This window comes from Cetorhinus maximus, chromosome 10 (assembly GCF_964194155.1).
Source record: "Cetorhinus maximus chromosome 10, sCetMax3.hap1.1, whole genome shotgun sequence".
Lineage (NCBI taxonomy): Eukaryota > Metazoa > Chordata > Chondrichthyes > Lamniformes > Cetorhinidae > Cetorhinus > Cetorhinus maximus.
Genome location: NC_135888.1, coordinates 5,551,095 through 5,566,519, shown reverse-complemented (window position 1 = coordinate 5,566,519; position 15,425 = coordinate 5,551,095). Strand labels below are relative to the sequence as shown.

The window sequence follows — 15,425 nt, the reverse complement described above, 5'->3', positions numbered from 1 at the left end:
TCTTTGGCCTATTAGGAGTGTTAATTCTGGTGAATGTGTGACAGGCCTTCATTGATGGAATGTCATATATGATACAGCTGTGTCTCCCTCACTATTGCCTGCATTCCCAAATTCTACATTCCTATGTGTTACTCTCGAGATGCAGCGACTGTGATGTGTAGCCACTGAGTTCTGAGTAGCCCTTTAACAGTGCTAATGAAGCCATTGGCTTTCAGTGCCTTTTATTGTAAGGAGGTCTTCCTCCTTTCTTTCTAAGCAGAATCCTTCTCATTCCTGTGGCAACAAGTGGTTAGAGGGCAATCCCAGAAAGGCCTCCCCCTCATGTTCGCCCTTCCCCCTGACTGCCATTCCACAGCCTTACCTCCCCATTGCCCCCCCAACCCCCGCTCCCCTCATGTTCTTCAATCCCACCCTTCCCTCAGAGCTCACCCCTGGGTGACTGCTCATCTCTGAAAGTGGAGGCCTGCATGAGTACCACAGCACAGTGGTGTTCCTCGGGACAATGAAGGCAAAGAGCAGGAGCAGTCCAATCCTACAGCCCCAGCAGAGTGGCGTTCATCGCAACAAGACCGGCACAGCGCTATGGCAGGCAGGTTATGTATGTTCTACTCACCTCGGAGTCACCAGCAAACCGAGCTCTGACTTGTGCACGTCACCCCTTTTCACATGGGTTTGAGGCCAATGTGATTTCCCACTGGTGCGGTGCAAGATTGGAATGCGTGGCAAGATTCCAGCAAACAGCTGTTTTAATGAGTATTCATGACATGTTAATGAATACAAATGGCGTTCGCGCCACTAGTCAGCGGGATAACCGACCCACTAGAAACACACCATCGGGAGAATTGCAACCTGTTTTAACGATGGGGATTTGCAGCTTTTTGCCTGCTGCTCCCGCCCACCATGAGACCTGCTAAGAGTCATATTGGACTTGGAGCATCAACTCTGTTTCTCTCTCCACAGATGCTGCCTAACCTGCTGAGCTTTTCCAGCATTTTCTGTTTTCATTTCACAATATGTTTTGTGCACTTGACTAGTGTGTGTGTTCTGTGCATTTGCCGGGATGTCCTCCTTTGGCGGACGTATTGTTTTGTCATGCTTCATGCTTGGCAGTTGGGTGGGTGAATGAAGTGGATTAAGGGACATCTCACCTGTGTCGGCAACAAGGTGGTGGAGTGTGAGAGGTCAGTCTTTATAGGATACTAACCTGTGTAATCTGTGCAATTATCTAGGCAATGTGACATGGCTGAACATGTGACATCTGCTGGTCTCCCCATAAATTACATGCCAAGGAGATTGGCCGAGGTCAGTGATGGGTGTGAGAAGTGATCTGCTATCATGCAACCAAATCCTTGACAGTGTAGGCCAGGAGCAGAGAGATGGCTCATGGTGGTTCCATTGACTTCAGTGCCAGTATCTTCGGGGAGAGTCATCTCTTTTCATCCCATGTGAGAACGGTCCACACCCCTTGGTCTTCTCATGGTAGAAGATGGTTGCAGTGAGGTAGCTTCAGATGGAGGCTGGCAGAGATGGGCACCCAATCAGAGCAGGCAATGGTTTGCAGGTGAGGAACTGATAGTCAGGTAAATGCACCATTCTTGTTCAAAACAATTGAAAATGAGATCATCCTTGGCATGTCTCTCATGGCCTTGACATTATGGGACAGCAGCATGTGATCTCCAGCAAGGTAGCAGTTTCTTAGCAGCCATGTCGATGGATGCCAACATTATGACCCTGCAGCTGGAGCCCACCCACCTCCATCCTCTGTCACTCGAGTTTCTTTCCATTTCCCCTGGACCTCCCAACATCGCCCTGCCCCATCCCCCAATTATCTTGCAGCACCAACCTTCACCCTTGATCCAAAGTCACTGACCCTCGATTTTCCATCTCTCGCCCTCGACCTGCCTGCTGTCATCCTGAATCATCCCTTTATCATCCTTCACCTGTCATTGCTTTCCCTCGACCCTCCTGCAGGGGCCACTGACTTGCCCACTGCAGCTGGGCCTACCCTGCTTTAAACTTGAGGTCCCTACCCTGACTGTTGACCCATCATACGTGTTGCAGTTGCCTCCCTTGGACGTGCAGGACACGTCCCGCTGCAACAATAGGCCCCGCTCTATAGGCAGGAGCCTGGCTCCCTTTGGACACCTCCTACCCTCAAATTTACTGTCATCTGAGGACCCGAGCACCAGTCCACCCTATTGCCAGCCCTACTGCTGGGCCGTGTGAGTATCCCAGCACCACACTCTCCACCCACTCCCATTCCCTCATCATTATCACTACTGGACCGTCTATCTTCACCTGGTCCTTTCCCCTGTGTTGCTGAGTTAGAGAAACCTCACCTCAGATCCAAAGATTGAACAACCTCGCCCGATGCTCACCATCTTTAAGCTGCCAGGAAACACGAGGCACGAGGTAAGCTAACTGACTTAATCTTGAACGTAGGGCTTAATTTGGTGCGCTTCCCAAATAATGGGCAGAATCTATTGAAACTCCCAGAGTGGGGAAAGACGCGGGCAGGGGCACTTAATTGGGCAGGAGGCGAATGTCAGCTTCTTGGTGGCGGGTTGAAAGTTGGGGAGTAAATTGGCGGCCGATTAAAGGTGGATCATGGTTTCTGATGGCAAGCAGCAGGAACCTATTTTTAATACATTAGCATGTCATGCATCTTCATTAAAACACATGGTCACCAGATTAAACTGTACCTTAGCGATTAAGCCGGCAGCAAACGAGAAACACGTGTCTTCAGATTCACGACTGGTTAACGGTGGTACACAGCAGGTGAGATAGTCTTCCTGGTGGATTTGGAATGAGTAGGAGCTGCTTCTCTTGTATGGAGAACTTTGTTAAACCAGGGGAGGAGAGGCTGAGTTGTTGCCCTGAGCTTGGGTGGTAGCTGTCCAGGGAGGTGGGGGAAGGGCTGTCCGAGGGAGGGAGGTTAGTGGCTGTCCAGGGAGGTTGGGGAAGGGCTGTCCGAGGGAGAGAGGTCAGTGGCTGTCCAGGGAGGTTGGGGAAGGGCTGTCTGAGGGAGGGAGGTTAGTGGTTGTCCAGGGAGGTCGGGGCAGGGCTGTCTGAGGGAGGGAGTCGGTTGTGGTAGCCCTAAGGAGGGCTGTGGGGGCAAAGGGAGAGGAGCTGGCTGACAGGGGCAAGGTCATTCTCTGCCGAGGGCAGCAAAAGCTTGATAAAAAGGAGATGGAAGGTGATTTAAGGCAGGTGAATGGTGAGGCTGGGAGAATCAAAGGTAGCCAAGGGTGATAAAGAGAGGGTCAAGGCTGATGGTTTGCAGGTCAATGGTGATGAGGGGCAGGTCCAGGGTGTGGGGGGCAGCCTAATGGTGACTGGGGGGCAGCTCTATGTTGATCAAGGGTGATGGTGAGCGGATCGAGAGTCACGGAAGGCAAGGCTAAGGTGATGGAGCGAGGGTTGAGGGTGCTGGAGGGAAGGTCGGAAGTGATTGAGGGTGCAGGGTGATGGCGTCCAGCTCCAGGGATTCAAGTGTGGCAGGTGGGGAGCGGGTGCCAGCAGTTCAAGTTCAAAATCCTCCTCTCAGACAGGCAGAACTATGTTGGCGCTTTGCAGCGAGTGGACCTTGATCAGGTGCCATTTAAATATAGTGCTCAGACCTTTGACCACTGGGAGGTAACAGCAGGTCGGCAACTTCCTGCCCACCCCCTCTACACAACTGGGAGGGCCCCTTGGCTGTGCACAACTAATTGGCTGCTCACCGCATGTGACCAGCCAGCCTTGCCTTCGAACAGTAACTCCATGTTCTGCCATCGGGACATTCACCTTTGCAACAAGATTCCACCCAATGAGGATTCATGGAGTGCAAATGAATGGGAAACAGGTTCCTGCCACCGGTCAGTGTGTTGGCTGCTCCTCCGCTGACACACCAGCCACTTTATCACAAGAACTCAACCTGACATTGGGAGGCCGAGATTTTGGCTCCTGCCTAACTTAAGTTCATCACAAATCGCGCTCTAACAGGCCCCATTAAGTATCACCCATAAGGGTCAAGTACTACATTTCTTACTTTCTAAATGCTTAACTCTGACTAATGATTGGGTGCCTTAACTCAAAACTATTTATAAATAAGGCAGCTATAAATCAGAATAGACAGCAATCTTGGCCAAGGAATAAATATATCCATTCACAACTACCCAAAAATCACAAGGCCCTAAATTCCAAATAGGAAACATCCAAAACCACCAAAGTATTTAGTTTTTGGAAAACAATAGTGCAACATTAAAATTATCACCACCATGCATCGGTACGAAATCTTAAGAATTCTACAATATGCTTGCAATAATGATTATTAATAACAGCGCACACATTATCAACAATAAAAAAAATCATAAGTATATCGAAAGGGAACAAGCAAACTTAACCAGAGGTCTGTGCGGCAAAAAGATCTCTGACAAAGATTATTGGCAATTAAAAGTCAATCATAGCTTACGTACTAAAGGATAGTCCCATATTTATTTTGTTACCTTTTATAAAAGCTGTCACTATGATAGTTTTATTTCTGAATTGTAATTTCCAGCTTATATCTATTTTAATGGAATGTATTATATTTTCATTGAGTATGTCAGTGCGGAATTCAAGGGAACTAAAGTACTCACTGTTAAAGTAAAAAGGACGGGCCCAACAAAGGTCCAGATGATCTCACTCTGAACATTCAGCCAACAGTGATTGTCTGCTATGTATTTGTCGCCGGCGGTTGCTAGGGTGATGGCCACAATAAAAACTGGGAATCCTGAAGAAGAAATGTGGAAAATGTTTCCTGCTTCTCATTAATAAGCATTTCTATTGCTTATTTTTTTGTGCGCATTTAAGAAACTGAATTCCATTTTCCGAAATAGATTTCCTATTAGCCCGTTATAAGCATGAGATTTCAGTACCTGGAAGAAGTTGGTACAATTGGCACAGCAAATGCTTCACTGACGCTTTAACATTCAACACAACGTGGATGGTGCAATATGAAGTACGGGCACTAAACGCAGACACAAGGCTGGATGGTGGGCCATGCAAGCTGCAGTCAAGTATACAGGTCAGGCCTGTTGGAGCTGTGGGTTGGACATGTGTTAAAACCAGTGAGCGGGCCCACAAATGACTTGGGCCCATGTACAAGTGTGCAAGCCCTGTACATAAAATTTAAACCTCCATACACAAAGAAGTGACACCCCCTACACAAAAAGCAAGACCCTCCCCCATATGGTGAAAAGCCTCCTTCCTTCTTTCCACCACTCGTTTCCCACCCCACCCCCCCGAACATAAGAACATATTAATTCCTGGGCAAAAAGAGACCAGGGTCCATCTGATAACTTGAAACGTTAACTCTGTTTCTCCCTCTGCAGATGCTGCCTGAGCTGCTGAGTATTTCCAGCATTTTCAGTTTATTATTTCAGATTTACAGCACCTGCAGTATTTGTTTCTAAAGCCGAGGTACATCTCATTTGCCATCTACCATCCTGGTAGTCACTTGATGCAATGGTAATCGAGTTGTTAACCAATCTCGGAAATCAATCTTTATCAATTACTCTACAACAGACCCAGACCTGTGGGGAAGCACACAGTGGTGGATAGCTTTGGGAACTATAGCTCCAAAGTCACCTGTCGCACCCAAGCATGCTACAGGTGCCAGATCTAATGTCCCAAAATACTCCTATCTAAAGCGTGATTATTTTGCTCTCCTAATTTCTGTCTATCTTCCTGACTCATGTTCTTCCAGTCCTTAATTTCTCTTGTCATCTTTCTCTCCCTCTTTGTCCTTTGGTGAACTCTCTATCCCAGTATTTAGAAGCATGGATCAGTAGCCTTTTATTAACACAGCAATATTCCAGTCCCGCTGCAGATAAAGGGCTAGCAATTCACATTTGCATTTTTAAAAATTATAATCTTTGTAATCTTTAAATATAATAAATATAATCCACCAGCTTGGATGAGTGCAGCTCCAACAACACTCAAGAAGCTTAACACCATTCAGGACAAAGTAGCCCCGCTTGATTGGCACCACATTCACTCCCTCCACCACTGATGAACAGTGGCAGCAGTGTGTACCATCTACAACATGCACTGCAAGGACTCACCAAGGCTCCTTAGGCAACACCTTCAAAACCCACGACTGCTACCTGCTAGAAGGACAAGGGCAGCAGACACATGGGAACACCACCACCTGGAAATTCCCCTCCAAGCCACTCACCATCCTGACTTGAAAATATATCGCCGTTCCTTCACTGTCGCTGGGTCGAAATCCTAGAATGCGCTCCCCAACGGCACTATGGGTGTACTTATACTACCACCTTCTCAAGGGCAATTAGGGATGGGCAATAAATGCTGGCTTAGCCAGTGATGCCCACATCCCATGAATGAATAAAAAGAAAGATACTAGTGCTCCCATAAATATAAAGATCTGTATATTATATAAATGTGATGAACCCTTGAGGATATGGTTGGGATCTCTAAATTTGAACTTAACATTTTAATGATATTTTAGAAAGCTGTCACAAAGAAATAAGGAAAAAAACCTCAAATTAATCCCAAGGTTTGAAAAATACAATTTAAATAGCTACCTGAGTACTTTCAAATAAAGGCATAACATGTTGACTGGCTAATTATATCCTTAACTAAACAAGATGAAGTCTTCACTAATCTCTTCTTCTTTTGGCTTCTCCCACTTTATTTGAGGTTGCTACAATTCTGGCTGATCATCCTTCTCCATTTTCTCCCATTAGTTACCCATTCCTCTTCCAATCCTGCTGCATTGAAGTCTCTCACCACTGCATTGTTCCATCTGGTCTTCCCCTTCTACCTGGCAGTCCCATCTCCATCACTTGCCTCACCACATTTCCTCTCTCTCTCTCCAACAGATAATCAGACCACTTCAATCTCTTCTCAGCTACTGTCTTCAATGCACCTACAATCTTCACTAAACCCTCCATGTCCTGGTTCCTGATTTTGTCCTTTCTCATTACTCCATGCATTCATCTCAGCATCTGCATCTCATTAGTATCCAGCTGTTGCTCCCCTCTTCTTGATTTTGCCTAGGTTTCTGCACTATATAACAAGGCCAGTCTCCCAACTATCTCATAGATTCTTCCTTTCGGTTTCAGTGATACTTTTCCATCATATAACACCACACTTCTTCCGTTATTCCAACCAGAGCTAATCTGTTGCTTAATTTCCATTTCCATACTTCCATTGTCTGCCACCACTGACCCCAGGTACTTGAAACTACTCATTTTCTTCGAGTCTTCACCCATAATCTTTATATCTTCACTCTGATTCTTCTCCTTAGGCTGTCATGAAGCTATTAATGTATATGTTATTGGAAAATGCTTTTCCTTTAAAATAGAGGTTGTGTATGTGGGTGTGTCTTAATTGAATTAAAGCCAGTTAGTCTGGATGCTTTGGTGTGTACCAGTTTTGAGATGTGAGAGAGGTAGAGTGCATTTGCATTTTTTGAATACAACATTCAAGGAGTGGAGTGAAATCTGGCACCTAGCTAGCAGAGACCAAGAAATATGTTTATATTACTAATAAAGTTGCTACTATGAAAGGGGTTTTATTGTTAGAAGAGATGGAGTTCAAAGAGGCTGGTGATACAATGAGAATCTACATTCAATGAGCTGTGCCAGGGCATAACAGACAGTAGTTTTGTATGTTCAGGGCAGAGGCAATGTAAGATCAAAGTTGCTGTAAGCCTCCAACTGTCTCCACAGGAACCAAAGTGAAAAGAATCTCATTTTGAATTCGTAAGGTGAAAATGCTTTGCCTGATGTCTGGTTAAGTCTATGGGTTGCTGTTGCCTTAATGGAGATTAGTTTGGGAATTTGTTAAAAGTTATGATAGTAGTAATTTATAGCCATGTGTATATTAATAAATGTCTCACATATTTTGATATAAAAACTCTCGAGAACTGGTTGTCTGATTGCTGAATTTAGAGTTGCATCTCAAACATACCACTTAAAAATATAGGTTATGACAGTTGTTTAAAGTTTCCCTCTGGGATTTTTAAATAACTCAGTTTTACCAACTGCTGGGTCATAACAGGCTCAAACTGAGTCTATAAATTGGGTTTTTGGTCTACTGATCTTCATACCCTGTCTTCCAATGTTTTTTTCCAGATATTCAGGCATATCCTCATCATCCCCACCACAAAGCTCACTGTCAGCTGCAAACATCATTGACTACAGCACTTCCTGTCTCACTTGCTCAGTTAGAACATCCATGACAAACAGTTAGACGGGGCTCAGTGATGATCCTTGGTGTAATCCAACTTTGGCTCTGAATTTCTCACTCTTTCCCACACTGCTTCTTACTCTTGTCTGGCACTCCTTGTACATGTCCTGTAATTAGTGTGCGTACTTCTTGGGGACTCCACATCTCCAGACTTCCTCCCAAGGCACCTGGCATAAGCCTTCTCTCAATCGATGAATACAATCTTCGTGTTGCATCGGTCTTCCTGATATTTCTCCATCACTTGTTTCAACACAAAAATGGCATCAGTGGTTCTTCCTTCCGAATGAATCTGAACTGATCTCCGTGGATTTCCATTGTTTTTCTCCGTCTCCAGTCCATGGCTTTCTCCCACATCTTCAAGGTTATGTGGTGTTACTCACAATAAGTGCTTGACATGGAAGAACAAGTCCAAAACTAGTCTGTTTCCACAAGTGAGTTTATTCATAAGGCAGCTCATCAGTGTTACAGACTTCTTAGTATCTCCTACACCAGAGTGTTCTAGCTGTATCTATTTTTACTGTTTTGATGGAAGAACCAATGCCCATCACCTGTTTTAACTAGCAATTGTCTTTAACAATGTAATTGCTATGCAATGTAATTACTGATACATTGACATGTGGATAGTTGTTTAATTCTACGGTAGTTTTTGTAATCTTGAATGCCTCCCTATCCTTTGAATATTGGTACCAAAATGCTTTGCTTCCATGCCCTTGGGATTTTCTCTCTTATCATAATACAATTGAGTAGCTCCTTCAGGATCCGGGTCCCATAGTCACCTAGGCAGGTCCATACTTCCGCTGGTATCTCATTTGGTCCTCCTGCTTTGCCGTTTTTCATTCTTTTCAGTGCTATTCTGATTTCCTCCAGATTGATGCTAATTACCATTTGTTAATTTGCAACCAGCTCTTCTGTCTATGTTCTCGGGTTTTCTTCATTCACAAGTCAGTTAAATGATTAGCCCCACCTCTCTTTGATCTCATCCTCTTTCACTAGGGTTACTCTACCTGCATCCTGGATTGCACATTTATTTCCCACATCCTTTGTTAGCCTATCTCTAGCAGCTGCTATTCTGAATATATCTAAAATTATGGTCAATCAAATTTCATTTGGGGTTGAAATAAACACATGAATTTAATTCAAATAAGTCAAATAAATAAGCTTGTGCTTCATGTTGACTTGACACTCACTATAAAGGCAGGGGAGTGGGACTAGCTGAGTTACTCTCACAGAGAGTTGGCACAGACAACATAGGCCAAATAGCCTCCCTCTGTGTTGTAACTATTCTAACTAATTCTTTTACTCTCCAGCCCCCCTAGCCTCATGATTCATCACTCACCCAAGTTAAGAGCAGGGTTGAGGACAAATATGAACAAGAACAGTATAATGAACAGTGAAATACTTAACCCCAACCAATCAGATAGTAGTACTTCATTCTCTTTTCTTCGCTGATATTGACAGTGACAACCTTACTCCAGAGAAGTATTCCCTCTACCAGCATCCAGGCAAAAGCAGCCATGAAGAGCAGATGTAGCATAGCTGTCACGACAGAACATGCCACCTAGTGGGAAAAATAGAGGGTTACACTTTAAATCAGGCCAATTTCTCTTACACGAGTTTTACTGAAAACTGAGAAAAATGGATGTGCATTCAAGGATAAATAAGGCAATATTATGTTCTTTACAGTTCAATGCACTTTCTACAAAATTCTAGCCATAACTGACAAAAATTCTTGTTACTCAATATGTGATCTAACATATATTAAACTAGTTATATTTTCCCCAATATTTAATATAATGTTAACAATCAGCAGATTACATCTTATTCAGTAATACATGAAGCACAAAGTATTTTGCAATAATATATATAATTGTACACAATTCAACTACTAATTCCACGGCCCTGAGGTCACAAGATATTTTCCTCCATTTGCACCTGGGTGAAGCCTTAACCTGTGCATCCTTGGCATCAGTGTTTCCACTGGTGTAGGGTTAGGGGTAGAGGAGTGCAGGGAATTTAGAGAGTTGTAGGGCTGGAGATACAGAGAAGCCATTCCTAAAGCAGGGGCTCGTCCAAAAAATACAGTCCCCGTGATCCAGGGTCTGCAGTGAATTCAGGGCCATATTTAAGGGGCAGGAAGGGGTTCTGCCCAAACTCAAATCTTTAACCCCCCTGCCCCCAATCCCCCTCAGCACCTCCAACCCTACGTGAAAGTTTTCCAGAGGAATTTCAGGGCTGTTTAATTAAACAGACAAGTCTATTACAATTGAAAAATCAGAAAATACTCTTCAGCCTATCAGTGAACTCCACTGTTTCGGTAAAGATGCTTTTTGTTTTTATCTGTCAACATCGCCTGCCCCTCTATTTCCTGTTCCTGGCTTCCACCATTCATCCATCCGTACTATCTCCAATCCCCTGAGAATTTACAGCCTTTCTCTCATCTTCCCCTTCACCTGCCATCCCTAAACCTCATCGCTTTCTACTTCCCAGCCAGCTCCTGACCACTTCATCACTAATCTTGCCTGTCCCCATGGCGTTGCCAACATGGGTTCCCTTTGCTTAGATTGTCTCCCTCTGCCTTTCAACCTCTACAGAAACATCTGCAACCCATCCAATCTCTCCAACTATTATTTCATGTTTTAGGTATTGGGTTGGAACCCTGAAACTGGGGTCAAATGGGGGGTTACGCATAGTGTGGGAAGTGAATTTTCCCCAAATTGACCAATTAGTGGCCAGAGGGTGGGCTCATCGACCAGTTAAGGAGGGCAGGCAAGCTCTTGATACTGGAGGGCAAATAGGGAGTTCTCCAGCTAGAAGGAGCAGCAGCCTGCAGTACAGGTAAGAGAGAAAGAGGGCACTTTAAAATGGAAGCAACCTCTCTCTCCAACTTTTAAATTAAAAAATAGCCTCAGCTGCTGGTCAGCTTGGCCAGGTAAGTGAAGAGAGACTCAAAATCTGTCAGGCACATTGTCAACCCCCATCCCCCCCAAACCACACCCCTCCCCCCCCTCACCCACAGGTCTGCCACCGGGAGGCCACCTTCAGGCAGGTGGGGCCATATCCCCGATGCCATGGGGAGCCCTTAGCTGACTGGAAAATTCCAGTTGGCCTTAATAGGCCATTAACCTTATTTAAATGGTTACCTGCTGCTTGTGGGCAGACCTGCCTGCCTCTGTACTCACATTGTGGTGTGCCACTGTATCCAATGCCTTTCGGAAGTGCATGTACACCACATCAGCAGCATTGCCCTCATCTACCCTCTCTGTTACCTCTTCAAAAAACTCCAGCTAATTAATTAAACACAGTTTTCCCTTAAGAAATCCGCATCTGCTTAATTAACCTGCATTCGTCTGTGATTATTAATTTTGTCCTGACTTACTTGCTTCTGAAAGTTTCTCCACCACTGAAGTTAAACTGATTGGCCTTTAGTTGCTGGGCTTACCTTTACACTCTTTTTTTGAACAAGGGTGAAATGTTTGTAATTCTCCAATCCTCCAGTGCCACCCCTGAGTCTAAAGAGGACTGAAAAATTATGGCTGGTGCCTCTGCAATTTCCACTCTCTCTTCCCTCAGTATCCCTGGATGCATCTCATCTGGTCCTGGTGTCTTATCAACTTTAAGTACAGGTAGCCTATCTAATACTTCTTCCTTATCAATTGTAAACCCTTCCAGTGTCTGAATTACCTCCTGTTTCACCTTGGCCTGGATCACACATCTTGCTTAGTAAAGACAAATGCAAAGTATTCATTTAATACCTTAGCTATGCCCCCTGCCTCCACCAGTAAACCCCATTTGCGGTCCCTAATTGGTCCCACTCCTCCTTTTATCACCCTTTTACTATTTACAAGCCAATAGACGACTTTGGGATTCTCTTTCATGTTGACTGCCAATCTCTTTTCATACTCCCTCTTTGCTTCTCTTGTTTATTTTTTCACCGCCCCACTGAACTTTCTACATTTGGTCTGATTCTCAATTGTATTTTCTACCTGTCTGTCATAGGTATACTTCTTCTTCTTTATTTTAATTTCTATCTCTTCTGTCATCCAGGGAGCTCTGGCTTTGTTTGCCCGACCCTTCCCCTTTCGAGGGAATATACCTCGTCTCTTCTTTGAAGGTAGCCCATTGTTCAGTTGCCAATGTTCCTGCCAACCTTTGACTCCAATTCATTGGGCCCAGATCCATACTTACCCCATCAAAGTTGGCTTTCGCCCAGTTAATTACTTTTGCTCTGGATTGTTCTCTGCCCTTATTCATAGTCAGCCTGAACCTTATGATATAATGATCACCGTCCCCTAAATGTACTTCAACTGACACTTGGGCCTGAACTTTACCCTTGGTGGATGCGCGTGAGCAGTGAACCCGCGAACAGTTAGGAAACGGGCCACTGCCCATGATCGGCCCCCAACTGTGATTTCACGCTGGCCCACCCAGTCCCACCCAGTCCCACCAAGTCCCACCCAGTCCCACCCAGCGTGAAATGTGTCTTCCTAATGGTCAGGAAGGGTCAGGCGGGGGCCTGTTAGCCGCCAGGTCCAATGGCGACCCAGCGGGTGGTCTTAAAACGGCACAGGCTGCTCCCTGAAGGCTGGGGGGAAGAACGTGTTTGCAGCGTTCTGAAGATCAAAGCGATGGCATCAAGTGCGGCTGGAAACGCCAAGTGGGAAGCCAGGTCGCGTGGGCACTCGGCATCTCCCCCCTCACCCCTGGTTTGTGGACGAGTGCCTCGCGGTCCTCCTGGAGGAGGTGGCTTCCAGGAGGGACACCCTCATCCCCAGAGATGGAAGAAGGAGGCCACCGCACCTGAGAAAGAGCTTGGGAGGAGGTGGCAGCACAGGGCAGCAGCCATGATGTTGTGCGACGCACATGGGTCCAATACCGCAAAAGACTTAACGGCCTCCTGCACTCGGGCAGGGTGAGTACCGTGTTGGCATGGGTCAGTGTGTTGGCAGGGATCAGTGTGTTGGCAGGGATCAGTGTGGTGAAGTATTAAGGTCTGGCCGTCCCTCTTTGGAGCTCAGGGGTGTTAGAGTCTGAGTGCCAACTGCCAATGACACTGGAGCTGGCCAAGGGGGTGAGCCCTGGCTGCTTGGACTGAGTGACTTGCAGCTCGAGGGCCACGACTCGGATGTGCCTTGCCAGGTGCTCCTCAGCTGGGGTTGGCCAGGCTGCAATGGCGCTGCAGGTAGAGAGTGGACCAATCAATGCTCCTCTGTCCTTTCGGGAGACAATAACTCATAACAACATTGAAAGGTCATGGACAGGTGGAGGCCCCCCACCAAATCTCCTAATCCTAATTAGATTCGAGCAGGACGTTTTGGAGCTGGAGAGGTGCCGCACACCTCGGTCAACCGGCCGCAGAGAGGCTGGAGTATCAGACGACGGTAAGAGTGCAGTCCACACAGGAATGAGTTTCAGATGCTGCAAGCATTCTTGTGTAGTCTCATCATTGGTGGGAGCCTCAAAATTGGGTTCCCCATTGATCATTGAAAGACGAGGGCACCATGATGCGGATCTCCATTGTCGCACCAAGTGTCTGGCTTGCACAGTGACAGTGTGATGGCTGAAACTAATGACGTGTCATTGTTCTCCCTTAGATTCGCCAGCATGTACTCAATCGCTGGACCCCGAAGAGCCACCCCTGACGCCAGAGGACTGCCAGGCTCCACATGCACCTGCGTCACACCCGCACTCTGAACCAGACACCAGCGCAGATACCAGCACCTCGGTGGGCGTTAGATCTTCAGCTAGAATGTCAGAGCACAGCAGTGAGGGCACTTCACACTCACTTGAGGAGCAGACAGAGGCAGAGTGCCCAGGGCATTGGCAGTCAGAGGACTGCTGGGGACCAGGATGATGCTGAGTCCAAGGCAGATGATGAGCCTCTGGAGTCGTCCATTAGGCAGCAGATGCTGGATGTCCAACGTGATTTGCAGGAGGATCTGGCGGAGATCCATGAGGGTCTGTGTGCCATCGTCTCTGTTGTGGAGGAGTCTATGCGGAGTGTGAGCACTGCGCTGACCCTCATGGCCGAGCGCACTGCCTCCTCCATTGAGACAGTGGTGACCCTCATGGAGAAGCAGCTCCAGGGACAGAATCAAGGGTTCCAGGGATTGTGCTCGGACCTGCAAGCTCTCCCACAGGCAATAACCTCAGGTGGTCAGTGCCAGAGTGGGAGACGGATGAGGCACCCAGTATCCCTGCTAGGTTCCCATCCATCAATGGTAAGCAGGGAGGTCCAGAGCAACCTCACGTTGGCGCACGAGCTGCCTGTCATCTTGGCGGGCTCCTCTCAGGGCGCTCTGGATGATGGCAGCAGCTCCTCCACCAGTGACTGTGGCATCTGATGAGGCTGCGGTGACTGGGGAGATGCCAGTCATGGCACTGGCTGTTCCCTCCCAGGCGGGGCCAGCATAGGCTCCACTGGCCAGAGGACGACTGCCAAGGTCATCGAGGCCAACAGGACAGCAGAGTCAGCAGGCTGTCTCCAATGCCAGTGCCAGCGAGCAGGGGGTGGCAGCAAGATGTAACACTTGCAAACTTAAGCTTAAGGCACCAGGAGCACAAGAGGGACTGGTCACAGGTGATCTTCTGTTATGTAATGTTTTGCTTATGTTTCCTGGTCTGGGAATGAAGACCAGAGAAGGTTATGTAAATTTCTTTGGATTGTCAAAATGAGAGAACTTTTCTTTTTGCCGTAATGGCCTGAGTATGCTTCAGCTTTTTGTTTGGTACAGGGTATGCCAGTGTATAATGCTGGATGTGAGTGGCTCTAAACTTTATTGCACAAGCACCAAGTGGATTTTGGGTTCAAATGAGGGGTCATTTCAGACATCCGGGATAGAAGCAGCAGCCCTGGCATGAGGTGGAAGCAGATCTTTGGTAGCCTCGCTGAAGGAGCTTTGGTTCACTGCGTTCCTGGTGTCCCTGCCTCCCTAAAGGATACAGAGATCTGCCTCCACACCCTCAGCATTCTCCTCACCATGCTCCTCTTCGGACTCACCACTGGATTCATCCTCTGTGGCCTGTGCAGCTGCCTCAAGATCCTCTTCCTTCAATGGGTCCCCCCTTGCCAGTGCCAGATCGTGGAGAGTGCTGCATGCGACCACGATCAGTGGCACCCGCTCTGGGGGTATTGTAGTGCACCCCCTGAACGGTCCGGACATCGGAAGTGTATCTTCAGAAGACCTATG

General features: G+C 46.8%; 1 protein-coding gene across 1 annotated transcript in view; it reads right to left on the bottom strand.

Moving 5' to 3' along the window:
• The window catches only part of adgrd2 (adhesion G protein-coupled receptor D2), a 191,064-nt gene that overhangs the window by 126,458 nt on the left and 49,181 nt on the right, over positions 1-15,425 (bottom strand). The window contains exons 17-18 of the mRNA XM_078551262.1: positions 9,643-9,796; positions 4,620-4,753 (exon numbers count right to left, since the gene is read on the bottom strand). Coding sequence (XP_078407388.1) covers positions 4,620-4,753; positions 9,643-9,796 — 288 coding nt within the window. The remainder of the gene's footprint in view (positions 1-4,619; positions 4,754-9,642; positions 9,797-15,425) is intronic.